At 39.1% G+C, this 16526-nt stretch overlaps 1 protein-coding gene across 2 annotated transcripts in view; it reads left to right on the top strand.

Moving 5' to 3' along the window:
• The window catches only part of SLC28A3 (solute carrier family 28 member 3), a 95546-nt gene extending 79260 nt beyond the window's left edge, over positions 1 to 16286 (top strand). For both annotated transcript variants that reach the window (XM_060235412.1, XM_060235411.1), the window contains 4 exons: positions 6441 to 6522; positions 8399 to 8497; positions 13766 to 13874; positions 16072 to 16286. In XM_060235412.1, coding sequence (XP_060091395.1) covers positions 6441 to 6522; positions 8399 to 8497; positions 13766 to 13874; positions 16072 to 16195 — 414 coding nt within the window. In that variant the 3' untranslated portion in view covers positions 16196 to 16286. The remainder of the gene's footprint in view (positions 1 to 6440; positions 6523 to 8398; positions 8498 to 13765; positions 13875 to 16071) is intronic.
• The last annotated feature ends 240 nt before the right edge of the window (positions 16287 to 16526 follow it).

The raw sequence follows: 16526 nt of genomic DNA, 5'->3' as shown, positions 1-16526 counted from the left end.
GTCTTCTGGGAAGAAATCCTGCTTGCTCACCTTTAATAAAATTATTCAAATGTGTTTGAGTCGTTCTGCTAATATCCTAGCATATATTTTATAATCATTATTAAGTAGTGAAATTTGTCTGTAATTTTTTACATTTGTGTTGTCTCTATCTTCTTTCAGTATCAACGAAATTACTGCTTCCTTCCATGAGTTTGGTATTTTCCCATCAATCCTTATGATATTCATCAATTTCTGAAGTTTTGGTACTAATGTCTCTGCGAGGACTTTATAAAATTTTGCTGTAAAACCGTCTGGACTCGGTGCCTTTCCCAATTTCACTGAATTTATTGCTGCTTCAATTTCTATTTTTTCAATTGGCTCATTTAAAATCTTTTGCATATTTACGGTGAAGGGATTTACCTGAATTTTCTGTAAATATGCATCTATTTTTCCTTCCTCCACCTTTTGGCCTTTAAATAACTTAGCATAGTATTTATAAAATTCTCTTTTAATTCCTGCTTGGTCTACAATTCCTTTATCTCCTAATACAATGTTGTTAATAAATTTATTCTCTCTTTTTTTTTTCATTTGCCAAGCCAGGTATTTTCCAGGCTTCTTTGCTCCTTCAAAAGATTTCTGATGCAGACTTTTGAGATTCCATTCAACCTCTTTGTTTAACAAATGTCTCAATTGATTCTGTAGTATTGTAATCTCCCTTATAAATTTCTTTTTCCCCAGTCTTTTTTTGAGTTTCTTTTCTCTCTTTACAATCTCTTTTTGTATGTCCAGCATATGTTTCTCTTTAGCTCTTTTATCTTTCTTGTTCATTGTAATTAAAATGCCTCTCATTACAGCTTTGTACGCATCCCACACTGTCTGAAATTGAATGTCCTCATTTTCATTTATTTGAAAGAAAGCTTTAGTTTCTTTTCCTAGAGACGCCACTATTTCTGTTTTCTGTAGCAAATCTTCATTAATCCTCCACCTCCTTGTCTTTTTTGCACATTTTGCCATCCACATTAATGGATTGTGATCTGCCCCCACTTTAGGAAGAATTTCTATTTTTTTTCATCATAAGCCCAAGATCTTTTGTAGTCCATAGCATATCAATTCTTGAGAAAGAGTTGTGCCTTGCTGAGTAAAAGTATAATCACGCACTTTAGGATTAAATTTCCTCCATATATCTTCCAAACTTTCTTGTTTCACTAATTCAAAAAATGATTTTGGTAGTTTCCCTCCATTATTTTTTCCCCAGATCTGTCCAAAATATTTTTAACTGTGCCATTAAAATCTCCCATTACCATTATTTCTTCATAAGTCACTTGGTCTAATTGTTGCACAATATCTTTAAAGAAAGCATCTTTCACCCCATTTGGGGCATACAGTCCCAATTACAATGTCTTTTTGTCATTCAACACCACTTCCACAGCTAAATATCTCCCATCATTGTCCTTAAAAATCAACTTTGGATCCAATTCTTGTTTAATATAAAAAACCACTCCCCCTTTTTTTTCCTTAGCCAACGAATAAAATTCTATTCCCAATTGTTTATTCCATAAAAATGTATAATCCATTTGTTGAATATGTACTTCTTGTAGGCAAATTATACTACATTTCTGTTTCTTAATCCAATGAAATGTAGCCTTTCTTTTTTTGCAGTGAATTTAGTCTGTTTACATTCCAAGATATTAATTTGTAATCCATAGTGATTCTTCTTTTATTCTGTATCCCCAAATCCCCTATGTTCTTCAAAAAAACCTCCTCAGTTCTTGAACATTTGTAATTGTAATCCTCTTTCTTCCATATTTAAAACTTAGATCCTCTGGCAGTATCCATCTGTATCTCACTTCATTCTCCCTCAATTTGTCAGTTCATTTTTTATACAGTCTTCTGTCATTTATGACTTTTCTTGGCAACTCTTTCATGATTCTTACTCTACTATCATCTACTTCCAATATTTTTTCAAATTGTTTACTTAAGATCTTTCCCACTATATCTCTTGATACAAATCTTATTACCACATCTCTTGGCAACTTATTTTTCTTGGCATACACTGAATTGAATTTCTTTAAAAATTTCTTTAAATATATTAGAAGTAGGAAACCAGCCAGGGAGGTTCTTTCTCTAATTTTGACTGATGCACAAGAAAGGGGAGGCTTCCAACTGCCTGATTTAAAGTGGTACCATGATGCAGAATGTCTTGTGTGGATAAAGGAATGGATGATGTTATTAAATAGAAAACTATTAGCACTAGAAGGTCATGGGAATGTCTTTGGTTGGCATGCATATATGTGTTATGGGAAAAGTAAGATGGATGATTTTTTATCGCATCACTATATAAGCAGCAATTTGTTAAATACCTGGTCAAAATATAAAAGATATGGGGATGAGAGGAAACCGCTTTGGATTGTGCCAACGGAAGTAATAAAGTTATATTCAGATATTTAAAAAGAGAAGTGGTTATCATATAAACAACTTTTTAAAATACATGGAGGAAAGGTGGAATTAAAATCGGCTGAAGAACTACAATACAAATATAATTGGCTTCAATTGCAACAAATTAAGAGTTTGCTTGAACAGGACATTAAAAATGATGGAATAAGACAAGAAAAACAGAATTGGAGAGAATGCTGTTTGGCAATAACAAAAAATTGATTTCAAGAACTTACAAATTATTATTCAAATGGTCTACGGAAGAAGTAGTAGTTAAATCTCAAATGATAAAATAGGCGATAAATATAAATAAGGAAATACAGATGGAGTCATGGGAGTACTTATGGAAGAACTCTATGAAGATATCGACATGTTATAATATTAAAGAAAACTGTTTTAAAATGTTATATAGGTGGTATGTGACACCTAAGAAATTGGCCAAAATGAAAATCAGGTGTCGGATAGATGTTGGAAATGTAAAAAACATGAAGGATCTTTCTACCATATGTGGTGGATTTGTGAAAAGGCAAAACAATTTTGGCAAATGATTCAGCAAGAGATTTCAAAAATTTTGGGTTATGACATTAAGAAGGCACCAGACATCTTTTTGTTGGGATTACAAATGGAAAAATTTCTGAAACAAGACAGAACGATAATTTGGTACATGATTTCAGCTGCACGGACATTATATGCGCAGATGTGGAAGCAAGATAAAATACCAGAAAAGCAAGATAAAATACCAGACTCTAAAAGTTATGCATTGGAGTGAAATGGACAAGCTAACAAGAATCTTAAAAAAAAATATGATTTAGAGAAATTTAAAAATGAGTAGGGAAAATTTCAAAAATATGTTGAAAAACAATGGAAGGTAAAAGGATACTTGGTGATTTTTGTCAACAGTTGAACTTTTGAGGAATAATAAACGGACTAAAGTAAAAAAATGAGATTATATGAACATATTTTTTCCAACTTTTTAATAAGGACTAAAAGATTATAATGAAGATGGATTATAACTATAACACATGGTTTTTTCTTTTCTTTTTCTTTTCTTGTTTTAAGATTTTTTTCTTTTTTTATTATGAAGATTCTTTAATTGATAAAATTACCTTTTATTTTTAGCAATTTAATTAAAATGCACCGTCGGGGATCATGAAAAGGGGGGGAGGAAGAAGAAAAATGTAATGCATTTGTATTAACTTTTTAATAATAGGTGATGAGTATTATTATAATATATTGCAGAATAATAAAATTGGTTTAAACATAAGTGAAAAACATCAACTTGGATTCTTTCAACCCATTTCTTGAGAATTCAAACAACTTCCATAAATCAGCCCTCAAATCAGATTTAACAAGCCATGGAACAGAGTGGAGATGGCCTAGGAAAACCCTTTCCCTAGGATTCAACTAGTAACTTCTTGTGCTTTGTCTGGTTCCCAGTATTATAAATTATTCTACAGTTTGACAATTCCATAACTAATTTTCAGGACAAATATAATGGCACCGTAACACAAGAACTTGGAACGTTCAGTTTTAATTTGCTTGCCCTCAGAATTATCCAACAAAACCAGATACAAGCATATCTGTTGACAATACAGTTCACTGCTACATTTCCGCCCCCACAACCTGTAACAATAAGGCTTCCTGCCTTTCAAACATTTCCAGGAAAAATGGAGCCCAAACAAGGCCTTGAAATGTATTTTCCTGTGTATGCCCTGAGAGACAAGAAATATCTACAAATTGCTCCTTAACAACATGAGGGGGCATAAATGAGCATCTAATCAACTGAAGCACTAAGATGATTTCATTGCAAGCTGGGAACAGCAAGCAGGGATAAGTGGACATGCTCATACTGCTGTCTCTCTCCTTGAACTAAGATGATCTCTTTCATAATAGGGTTACTTTGAAGAAGGATGCTTTTGCTACTGGCTTTGCAAAATCCACTGTCAAGCTGCAAAAGATTTTTAATATGGAAAGCAATGCTGTATCATTATATCTAGTACTGGTCTCCTTTCTTTTGGCATTTGATAAAACAGTTGAATATTTTACTTGTTTGGCCAAAATGTGTGGCTTAATGGATTGTTGTTTGAAAACATGAACCAACATGTAAACTGTTTGAAAACATGAACCAACATGTAAATTATAGAGACCTTGTACTATGGCTTTGAAAGTTGGCCTATAAGGAAGGCCAAGCACAGAAGAATAGATGCTTTCAAGCTGTGGTGCTGAAGAAGAATCTTCAGAGCCCCCCCTTGGACTGCAAGAAGATCAAATCAATCGGTCCTAAGGGAAATCAACCCTGACTGTTCACTGGAAGGTCAGATGCTGAAGTAGAAGCTCAAATACTTTGGCCACCAAATGAGAAGGGAGCACTCACTGGAGAAGATCCTGATGCTGGGAAAGACAGAAGGCAAAATAAGAAGGAGATGGCAAAAGATGAGATGGCTGAGCAGCATTACTGATGTAACTAACATGAATTTGAGCAGACTTCGGGGGATGGTGGAAGACAGGAGGGCCTGGTGTGACTTGGTCCATGGGGTCGCAAAGAGTCGGACTCGACTGTGAGACTGAACAACAACAACAGATATTATATACTTGGCCATTTAAAATACTTTGAATAAGGTACCTTACCAAAAAACTCCAAGTAAGCTTAGTAGCCATGAGATGAGATGGGTCCTTCCAAGAATTAAAAATTGGTTAAATAAAAGGAAGCAGAGCGTAGGAATAGACAGTTATGGCAATGAAGGGAAGTAAACAGCAGGGTCCCACAAGGATCAGTATTGCGTCCAGTACTATTCAACTGAAACTGTAGTTGGTGTAGTGATGCAGATGACAAAAAGATTATTAAGGATGAGGAAAACTGAGGCTGGCTGTGAAGTGCTCCCAGAAAATCTCCACAACTTGATTAAGTGGGCAACAATGTAGCAAATTAAGTTCAGTGTAGGTAAGTGTATGGATGGGTGCCTTGACTGGGGGCCTCAACATTTTATACCCTCCTTATTGTGAACTCTTCTCTCCTGTTGAATTTCATAAATGGTGGGAAGATAACTGAATGTCTAGATGAGGTTTAATCATTTGTTAATTCATTTTTCATGATTATACAGATAATGAATTCTTTAAACTACATAATATATAAAATATTTTACATATTTAGACATGTTTTTATCATATTATAGTGACTGTTGTCATTTGTGTTTGACTCTCTATCACCATGGTCCTTGTGCTGTTTGCCTTTTATCCAGGGTTCATAGATAAGGCTAGTAGGTACTCCCCTTTATTGCAGAAAGAATGCAGCAAGCTGGCGATGACCACCTGCAACCTCTCTGCCAAGGCTCTGACGCATGAGAGAACAGCCAGCTCCAGTGTGGAGGCCAGCACCCCATCTAGCCCTCAAATCAGGAGGGGTGCCTTGCCCCAGGCTAGCCATATGGGCTCACCACTCATCAGTGGTGTCCTGGAAGGGCTTGAGGACTCACACCATTTGGGAGAGGGTCAGACAGTTGTTGGAGCTGATACTGATCTTCTCCTTCCCATGCAGGATTGTCATAGAGGAGATGATATCCTGTGCGGCACTATTCTGCTTCACCCAATGTGAAATCATGGTATAGGCAGTTCCTCATTCCCTCCCCCTGCCTCTCATGCAGCAGACAGGCAAACTTAATGCTGCAGGAGGAATGGGCAGCCAGGTGGAGGTCTCAAGCCAGGGCTGGTGTGTTGGAGTCGGCCGAGTAGATGGCCGCCTAGGGTACCACCTGGCCTACAGGAGCACCTCCAGGTAAATTCATAAGGAGCCACCATACTCTTGGATTTTGTTGTTGTTGCAACAAAGGGCTTTTGGAACGCCTCTGGAATTTATAGGTTTACCACAGGCACATTAGTAAGATGCAGATGTGAAATTTGATTTCATGACTGTTTTATCACCATATGACTTTGCTCAGCATTAGCAAAAAGCACGAAGCAATGTTAAGAGATTATGAAGCTTTACTTGATCAGATTTAAATAATTTTTCCTGCCATTTGTTTGATTTTTAGATCCGATCTGAAACTATTGCCACCTATGCACTCTGTGGATTTGCAAACTTTGGCTCCCTGGGAATGGTAATTGGAGGTCTAAGTAAGTACAGTACATTTTTTCGCATTTGGAGATATTGGGCAAATGAATCTGCAGATTCCCTAATCACAATGAGCAGTTTCACACCATACCACTGAATGGGATGATCCCCCACGTTCTCACAAATTTGGAGCTGGATAGGAAATCATTGTATCATTTCTGATGTCATGCTGCACATCAGAGACACTCAATGAACATTCAAGTGCAGCACAAGCCCCGCTGATTCCATACAGAGGTTTTTCTCTGTTTCAGGATCTCTAGTTATACACTTCTTTTTCTTCCATACAAAGTTATCCTCCGTTCCTGCACAAACCATGGACAGCTAATTTTTCCTACTAAAAATCCTGTTTGTCCATAGCCCCTCTGACCAGCCCAGAGACTCTGACTCATGAGAAAAGCCCAAGGAGCCAAGACCAGTGGTTGTGATATTACACTGCAAGCTTCTCCCCCCCACCCCAGGGTCTACTCAGATTGGCAATGGCTCTCCAGGGTAATATCCCCCTTTGTCTGTGAGTTCCCAGGTTAGAGTACTCACTAGGTCAGGTCCATTCATCAGAGACAAGCTGGTTCAAAGCAACTCTTTATTTACAAGGACACAACTCCAGGAAGCAGGAACAACTGGCTATAGGAACACTGAAAGCAAAACTGATCTCCACTCCATTGAAGCACATTGCAGCATAGACAAAGTTATAATGAGAATGTAGAATGGATTTTCTATTAAGGTCTCCGTGCCCAGATAGATAGGGCCCAGAGATCCACATTTTCCTTGCAGCTTTGCTTCCTGCTGCAGCCAGCAAAGACAAGGCAGAAAGAGCAGGGAACTTTGTCAGCCTCAGAGCTTCAAAGGGTAAAGACAGGAGGAGGAGAAGGGGGAAGAAAAGAGCCCCATGGGTGTGATTAATGTCCTGGGTGCACCACAGGTAGGACATTTCACACCCTTGGTATAATGTCTGGATATAAGGAGGGAGCCTGGAATATTTAAATATTGTCTATTTAAAGCTGCATTTTGGAAATTCTCAGAGTGAGGCCTTCCAGCAAAGGAGACTTAGTTCATCCTCTAAGTACAAGCACAACAAATTATGGAGAACAATAGCAATAAAACTGAAATACATTTCTCACTTATTTATCCAACAGTTATCCCAGGTTATCAGTTATCAGGGTGTTTGCGGCCACTTATTGGGTAGGGCATATGGTGGCTGACTTCTCAAAGAATGCCTTGTTAGACTAAAGTTGCACCACACCTCTTGTAATCATATCTGAGGCCGAAATGGTTTCAGGAACTTTAAGTTGAGGATAGAGTCAGGTGGGCAGCCATGTTGGTCTGAAGCAGTAGAACAAAGCAGGAGTCAAGTAGCACCTTTAAGAGCAACGAACTTTTATCCAGAATGTAAGCTTTCATGTGCATGCACACTTTTTCAGACAAGGAATGTGGTACAGTAAGCAGAGCTACATACAGCTTGTGGGGTTAAAAAGTTTGTTGCTCTTTAAGGTGCTACTTGACTCCTGTTTTAAGCTGAGGAAAATGAGATTTTTGCTATCAGACACAAAAGCAGCAACAAAATAAAGCTGAGGGCTTTCAATTAAGTGGACAGTTAATGTTTTTATTAGGTTAAACTGGCTACGATATTTTAAATAGATGGCCACTTGAACTGCTAATTTCTGTTTGTGTTGTAGTTTGTCTTTTTGAATTGTAGCTTAGAGAATCTGAAGTGTGACTGTGTTTTCTTGTTTTATTAATTGTGTTAAATTGTATGAACATATGGACAAGCAGTCAAATGTTTAAAATAAAATAACAAATGAACATGATTTTCAATATGAGGTGTTAGTGCCGGATATGTTCTCTGCTCTTGTCATTATTTTTTTCCAATGTTTCCTTCAGCATCCATGGCTCCTTCCAGGAAAAGAGACATTGCAGGGTGTGCCATCAGAGCCATGATTGCTGGGACGGTGGCCTGCTTCATGACTGCTTGCATTGCAGGTATTCAACCTCTAGGTATCACAAGGTATTTTTTGAGTGATCTGTATATTATTGCAGGAATCCCCTCACAACATTTTTACTTCTTTACAATAATGAAGCTTCTTCTCAACATTTTATTGATAGTTTTAAAAGACATATTTAGATCACAAAGACATTCAGGGCTACATAGCAATTAGAAATGAATTCCCTCACCAAAAACCTTCTATCCTACTTATCCTAACCCAACTATCTGCTTAGAACATGAAGGCATATAGAATAAATATGACAAAGAAGAAGTAGAAACAGAGGAAAGAGAAAGCAACAGTGATGGTGATCTTCTGATGTTTTTCAGTGCAACCTTAAGCACAGTTACATCCATCTGTCTACATTGGTCACATTTTCCGAAAAAGTCCCCACGTATGCTAGAATTTATCCTCCATTTCTGAATGAGCAAACAATACCTTTTCTTTTGCAGCATAGCCACTCTTAATGCAATATGCAGCCCTATTATATTTGAAAACATTTAAACTGGGGTGTAAAATTGACAAAGGCTGAACATAAATAGTTCACAAGAGGTAATGAGGAATATGTGGGAATAGACTTGTTTCTGCCCTGTCTTTGCAATAGGCTTGCAGAAGTTCCTTGCATACATCCTATCTTTGACTCAGGTTCTTTTCCTTATTAGTCTTGCCTTGAAGTAAACTAAGACATTGGGGTAGGAAGGATTGTGAGATGAAAACCTGTGAAAGTAATTTTCAGTCAATTTACCACTGATTGTTGTTATGATTAAGAGCTGCAGGTATCCTGTGTAACACAAGAGACTACCTGGCCCCTAGTATGATGCCAATAACTGGAGATAAGAACACTAAAGTTTTGCAGGGAGTGGCATGTATGCTAGGTAACATTAATTCACAGGTAAGTACAGAAATAAAAATTGCAGGGCACATAAAACATGGATTTTGATGTCTCTACACTAATGTGTAGAGCATGGGAAACAAGCAGTAGGAACTTTAAGTCCTAATACAGGAAGGAGATCTAACAGACATTATTCAAACTTGGTGAGATGACCAGGCCCGGCACTAGGGCTTCTGCCACCCAAGGCAGAACCCTTTGCTGGCGCCCCCCACCAGTGGCAATTTGTGCACGCCTTGCATGCGCTGCAATGACGTCACCCAGAAGTGATGTCATCACGACGATGCGCGGTGTGCCCCCTGCCCATCAACCCTGTCCTGCCTCTCCCCGTCCCCCTGGCTGTGATGTGCCTCAGCCCTTCTGCTCCACCTCCTCCCAGTGCAATCACAGCACGCTGCGCCTTGGCCCCACCGGCTGCGATGCGGCGTGCATATTATCCTTCTTCTAAGAACATGCTGGAGGACACTTCTCTCCCCTCCTTTCTGGAACTGGAAGGGGTTGGGGACCCCAGAAAGAACACTGGCCGCCTTTCCCTGCCCAGCATTCTCCATATTCTTTCTAGGCTCTGAGGGATTAGGAGAGCTCCTCTAACCCCTCAGAGCCAAGAAAGGCTCAAGGTTGGTGCAAGCAGGGACGGGGAGGGGTGCCCGTCCACACCCCTATGGGAGCCAGCACCCCAGGCCGTTGCGTAGTTCGTTGACTCCCATGTGCCGGCTCTGGGGATGACACTCACAATTCAAATATTAGGATTGAGGGGTACGGCTTATTTTAAATAGATAGACAAATAAGGAAGGGCAGAGGAGTAGCATTATCTGTAAAGGAAGTATATATTTGTGCGGAAATACATGAATTTGAGCATGGAAGTTCAGCTGAGAGTCTGGGTAAAAATAAAAGGAGTAAGAAATAATAGTGATATTGTGGAGGTCTGCTATAGATCACCAAGCCTGGCAGAGGACTTTGATGAGACACTCCTAGAAGAGATTACAAAGTTCTTGAAGAGATGGGGCACACAGAGGTCATGGGAGATTTCAGTTATTCGGATATCTGTTACTCTGCTAAAAATGAAAGGTCAGATAAATTCCTGACTTGTCTGGCTGACAACTTCATTTTCCAGAAAGTGGAGAGGGAAACAAGGGGATCTGCTGTCTTGGACTTCATTCTCACCAACAGGGAAGAACTGGCTGACAAGGTGGAAGTAGTGGGAACCCTGGATAGTAGTGACCATGTAATTTTGGAATTTATATTTTTGGGGAAGGGAAAAGCTGTACATAAGCATAGAGATTGGAAGTTGGACCTCAGGAAAACAAATTTTGACAAACTTAAAAGATATGCTGGGTAGAGTCAAAATACTTAAGGAGAAGGGAGTTCAAGAGGGGTTTCTTAAAAATGAAATATTGAAGGCACAATCACAAATGATTCCTATGAGAAGGAAAAATGGGAGGAACCTATTTATACAAGTATATATTTATAAACAACACAGGAGGTAAAGTAAATACCATGGGGCTTTTGAACGTACTAGGACCCCAAATCAAAGACATGATGAATACTTAAGATCCGCATACAGATGGTGCTTATTTTGATATTTTTATAGCAGTAGCTCTGACCACCCCAAAGGCAAGCTGCCATTTAAAACCTGAACACTGCCTCTTTAGCAGTGGAGCCTCTTATACAACATGTTCCATCAGGTAGTACATAAACACGTAGTTTATTTAAATGAAACTAAGTTCTTAAGGCCAGATTAACTGCATCCAAGGATACTAAAAGAACTTGCAGATGCAATTTCTGAGCCTTTGGGCATTATTTTTGAGAATTCATGGAGAATATGTGAATTCATGGAGAATATGTGAGGTGCCAAAAGACTGGAAATGGGCAAATGCTGTCCCCATCTTCAAGCAGGAGAAAAAGGAGGATTTGAGTAACTAGCAACCTGTCAGCTTTACATCTGTTCCAGGAAAAGCTTTATAACAATTCATCAACCAATCCTTGAACTTAAATGAACTTAAAGGAAGGCTGTGATTACTAAGAACCAGCATGAGTTTCTCAAGAACAAGCCTATGTCAGACTAACCTTACCTCCTTTTTTGAAAAAAGTTACAACCTTGCTGAATCAGAGGAATGCTGTAGAAATCGTTTATCTATTTCAATAAGGCATTTGATAAGGTTCTACATAATATTCTCGTTGACAAGTTGGTAAAATGTAGTTTGTATCTTATTACTGTTAGGTAGCTCTGTATCTGGTTGACTAATCACACCCAAAGAGTGCTTGTTAATTGTTTCTAATCTTCCTGGAAAGGAGTGACAAGTGAGTGCCTCAGGGATCTGTCCTGGGACCTGTTTTGTTTAACATCTTCATAAATGATCTGGATGAAGGAATAGAGGGAATACTTATTACATTTGCAGATGATGCTAAATTAGGAGGGGTAGCAAATACAGTAGAAGACAGAGTCAGGATTCAGGATGATCTTGACTAGTTAGAAAACTGAGCTAAAACAAATAAAATGAATTTTAATACAGATGCATGTAAAGTTCTGCATTTAGCTAGGAAAAATCAAATGTATAATTACAGCATGTGGGAGACTTGTCTCCACAGTGGTATGTGTAAAAAGGATCTCTGGGTCTTAGTGGACCATACATTGAACATGAGTCAACAGTGTGATGCAGTAGCTAAAAAGGCAAATGTGATTTTGGACTGTATCAACAGAGGTACCGTGTTCAGATCACACAACATGATGGTATCATTTTACTCCGCTCAAGTTAGATCTCACTTAGAGTATTATATTCAGCTTTGGGCACCACAATTTAAGAAGGATATAGACAATCTGGAATGTGTCCAGAGGAGAGCAAAGAAGATGGTGAGGGATCTAGAGAACAAATCCTATAAGGAAAAGCTGAAGGAGCTGGGTGTGTTTAGTCTGAAGAGGAGATAACTGCAAGGTGATATGATAACCATCAAGTACTTGAAGGGTTGTTTTATAGAGGATGGTGTGGAGTTGTTTTCTGTTGCCCCAGAAGGTCAGACCAGAACCAATGGGTTGAAATTAAATCAAAAGTTTTCAACTAATCATTAGGAACTGATCTTCTTGACAGAGTGGTTCCTCAGTGGAACAAACTTCTTCAGGAGCTGGTGGGCTCTCCTGCTTTGGAGGTTTTTAAAAAGAGGTTAGATGACCATCTAACAGCAATGCTTAAGCTGATGAGAGGGAGGGCAGGAAAGGTTGCATCCTTTTGGACCTTTCTTACACACCCAGAGGAATCCTTATCACCACATTGGGGTCAGTCAGCAATTTTTCTCCAGGCCAGTTTGGCCAGGGATCTTGGAGATTTTTTTGCCATCTTCTGGACATGGAACAGGTGTCACTTTGGGTAGGGGGGTATTTATGAGTTTCCTGCATTGTGCAGGGGGTTGGTCTAGATGACCCTGGAGGTCCCTTCCACCGTATTCTGTGAAATCACCTGGGAATTCTGTGAAATCACCTGGAAACCAAATAAAAAAATCCTTGGGTTTCAGGGAAAGTGTCTTCTGCTCATGGAGACAAACAGGCATGACAGCAATACCCTTTAGACCATCTGCCAAGAAGAGGCATCATAAATTACTTTTTGGTTATCCTGAATTATGATCATAAAGATTGAGGATATGCACCTGGTTATAACTGGGTTGAGGGAATAGTGCGAAGCACAGGAACTCAACCCTCAGTTCAAGAGAGGTAAAAGATGAACTCTGTCAGCTGATAGAGAAAGAGTTAAAAGTATTAACACCCTCTGTTAAAGGCACACAAGCCAAGAACTGGGAATAGGAAGAAATTGAGTGATTTCTGCATTGACCAGCTTCTGTTTCAACATTCCAGCTTTGCTTGTGTCCATTCCTTGACAAAGGATGGTAAAGGCACAACCAGTGATTTGTACAACATAATTAGCCTCAGAGCTTTGTTTCTTTTAATGTTCTAAGACCATTTTCCTGTGCATCTGGGTTCCTAGTTATACAACTGAAAGATCTCTTTTTCCTCTTTAAAGATCTCAGATGTGACCAAAAGGTTCTTATCCAAGCACCTGGCCTTTTATCCATGCATAGTCTAAAACACCAGACTAGGCTAGAGAGTTACCAGGCAGACGAGAGTGAAGTGTATAGCAGTTAGCAAATGCATGTATGTCACCACAAACTGTTGACAGCAAGAGAAGTACAGATTAGTTTGAGCAGTAGCAGGTATCTGCTCTGTAAAATAGGAAGGAAGAGGCAAATGGATGTGAGCCCCCTCACAGACATGTGGATCCCCACCTCCTCTCAGGTACTCATGTGCCGAAAGCAGGGTGGATCACTACAACTTTATCCAAGATGTACTATTATTGCTTGAGGCAAGTGGCCTTTCTTTTTTGTTTTCAGGAATATTATCTGTTGCAGAAGATCCATGCAATGCTGTATTAGGAAGCAGCTTCAACACCACTACGAACAGCACAGAAAAAGTTACATGCTGCTTAAATCTGTTTAACAGGTAATTATCAAAAAACTGGGTTTCCATTCATAGACATTGTGTCTACAGTGTTGCTTTTACATGACAGAATCATAAAACATGCTCATAAAGTTTTCTGATTAATTGTTCTGGCTTTTTTGAATTTGACATTCTGAAGTATTGGGTCTGCTTCTAAACATCTTCCCCAACACATATACCCAGGGTTAATAATTTGAACATCTTGCCTGTTGTTCTTTATTAAACATGTAAAGTTATGCCTTAATTATCCATTCTTTTGAAAAATAATAAAATAAACTACACAGCCTTCACAGTCTAACGCATCAGCAATCAACACAAAGAATCAAGAGTCTTGTAGTACTTCAAGATTAACACAGTATTATTCTAATTTAACCTGTTGTGAATTAGAGCCCCCTTCTTCAAATGCAGTAAAATGCTGATTTAGGTTTGCCCATGGAACTCAGCTGGGTTCCAGAATGCTCTACAACAAAGGTGTCAAAGTCATGAGGCTGAATCTGACATAAATGTCACTTTGTCAGGCTGGGCATTATGTGCCATAAAACTGCTATTTACTTATTTATCTTATTTATTATTGGACTTATATCCAACCCTCCTCACAAATTGGCTAATAGTGAGTCACAACAGTTTAAGTACAGCATAGTAATAAATACAATTCATGGAGAATTAAAAATTTGAAAACCAAAACCAGCAAGGACTTGATTTCTGGCATCCACAAGTACAGGGCATATGATGACTAAAACAAGAACACATTCAGCAGATGTCATAGAGATGTTTACCTGCGTATTGTAAACAATGTAGGCAGAGAAGGCCAAAATCTTCAGGCATCTGCCACCTGGTGGAACAGCTGCATTTTACAGGCCCTGCAGAACTAGGGTTGCCAAGTCCCCGGCGTTGTCCAGCAGGGGACTTTCACACATGTGCAACACGATTATGTCACCTGGAAGTGAAGTAATTGCGCCAGTGATGTCACTCATGACCACTCTAGGTGTTTCTGGGGAAACTCTATGGTTTTCCCAGATACTCTGGCCATTTGGGAGGGAAAAACTCTATGGTGCCTATTGTTGTTCTTTATTAAACATGTAAAGTTTTGAAATTCCTAGAGGCTGCAAACGTCACCAGCGCAATTATGTCACTTCTGGGTGACATCATCGCGCCGACGTCGGGGGAGGTTCCCACCGCTGGCCCAATGTGGGCTGGCGGATTGTGAACCTCCCAGGTGGGGGAACCCCCACCTGGACTGGGGGCTTGACAGCCCTCTGCAGAACTGCATTAAATCCCACAGGGCCATGATCTTGACTGGGAGCATATTCCACCAGGCTGGGGCCAGGGCAGAAAACTATGCAAAGTACCCCAGGGAACTAAGCAGCAGCACTGATACTTAAAGCAGGAATACTCAAACTATGACTTTGCTACACCAGAATCCCAAGACTGAGACATATAAAGTGTGAGTAAAGTCTGTTTTTATGAGCCCACTTGATGTTTCAGGCTGCCAGATACAAAATAAACAGCCAACCATGCATCAAACCATTATGTGAAGCTATTCTGTGCACTTCGGCTTCAAATGCTGTCTTACCTGGCTAAAATAGTGCACATTCAGTTCTGTAATATAATAGTTGCCTGTTGCCTATTATTGTGAAGTCATGGGATATTCATAAACATTCTTTTCAGGTTGAATATATTAGTAATAGAATGCTGGTAGCTTCTTTGAATAATAAACATGTAAAGTTTACTTAAATTAGTAAACTTTAAAAGTGGTCTGTTTGGATTGAAAAGCATCCCTCATCTAGAGTCTAGGAATAACAAGAAATGAGTGCAACCAGAAATATGCATGATGCGGAAATGCATATATCATTGGTACAGCAGCTGAGTGGTAGAAAGTCCAGGAAGTAGAACAGCTATGAGACTAAAATTGATATTTTACTAACTGGCTAGACATAGTTCCAGAGTTTAGTCATGACCTGAAGATGAAAAAAATATTCCAAATGTCCTGAATATCGGTGTGAAAATAATAAGCAACAATAAGAAAAATAAGTGACGAGCAGAATGAATTTTTATATATTATCTCTTTCCAAAGTCATTTAACCATAGTGCTATGGCTCAAGTTGACCAAACTATAGATTTTATGTCAAAGCACTCAAATTAAACATGTTCTAAATTATCTTATCCATATTATTAAAACTTCTTTCCTCTTCCTCACCAGTGTCAGTATCCACAGTCACACGGAAACCGTCCTAAAAGGAAACCATAGTTTAAAATCCTTGGCAGGATGCTGTAAGCTACTGGACCCACCCACATTTAATTGCAGTTGGACCACTTCATTTTAAACTGAGGCACTTTATGTAAGAGACAAGCACTGGATCTCACTGGATTGCTGTACTGGTAGAAAGACAATGGATGTGGAATTACTGGAGTTACCTTCTTGTTACAAATATGATTAATTTTGTTTTCAATTTATGCTAGCAGGGCAGATATGTGCAAGTCATTCAGCTTTTTTGACATTTAGTAAGTGTCTAGGTTGCATAACTTTCAATGGGGTTGCCAAGTCCTACCTCGGCTTCTGCAGGGGGGGTTTACCCAAATCCTAGAGCGTCTCTGGCACAATGTGCCTGGTGTGATGGTATCACATGATGATGGAGTTCTTTGGAGGTGGGGATC

Source organism: Heteronotia binoei, chromosome 4 (assembly GCF_032191835.1).
Source record: "Heteronotia binoei isolate CCM8104 ecotype False Entrance Well chromosome 4, APGP_CSIRO_Hbin_v1, whole genome shotgun sequence".
Taxonomy (NCBI): Eukaryota; Metazoa; Chordata; class Lepidosauria; order Squamata; family Gekkonidae; genus Heteronotia; species Heteronotia binoei.
The sequence above is the reverse complement of the archived record's forward strand: the minus strand, read 5'-3'. Positions and strand labels throughout refer to the sequence as shown.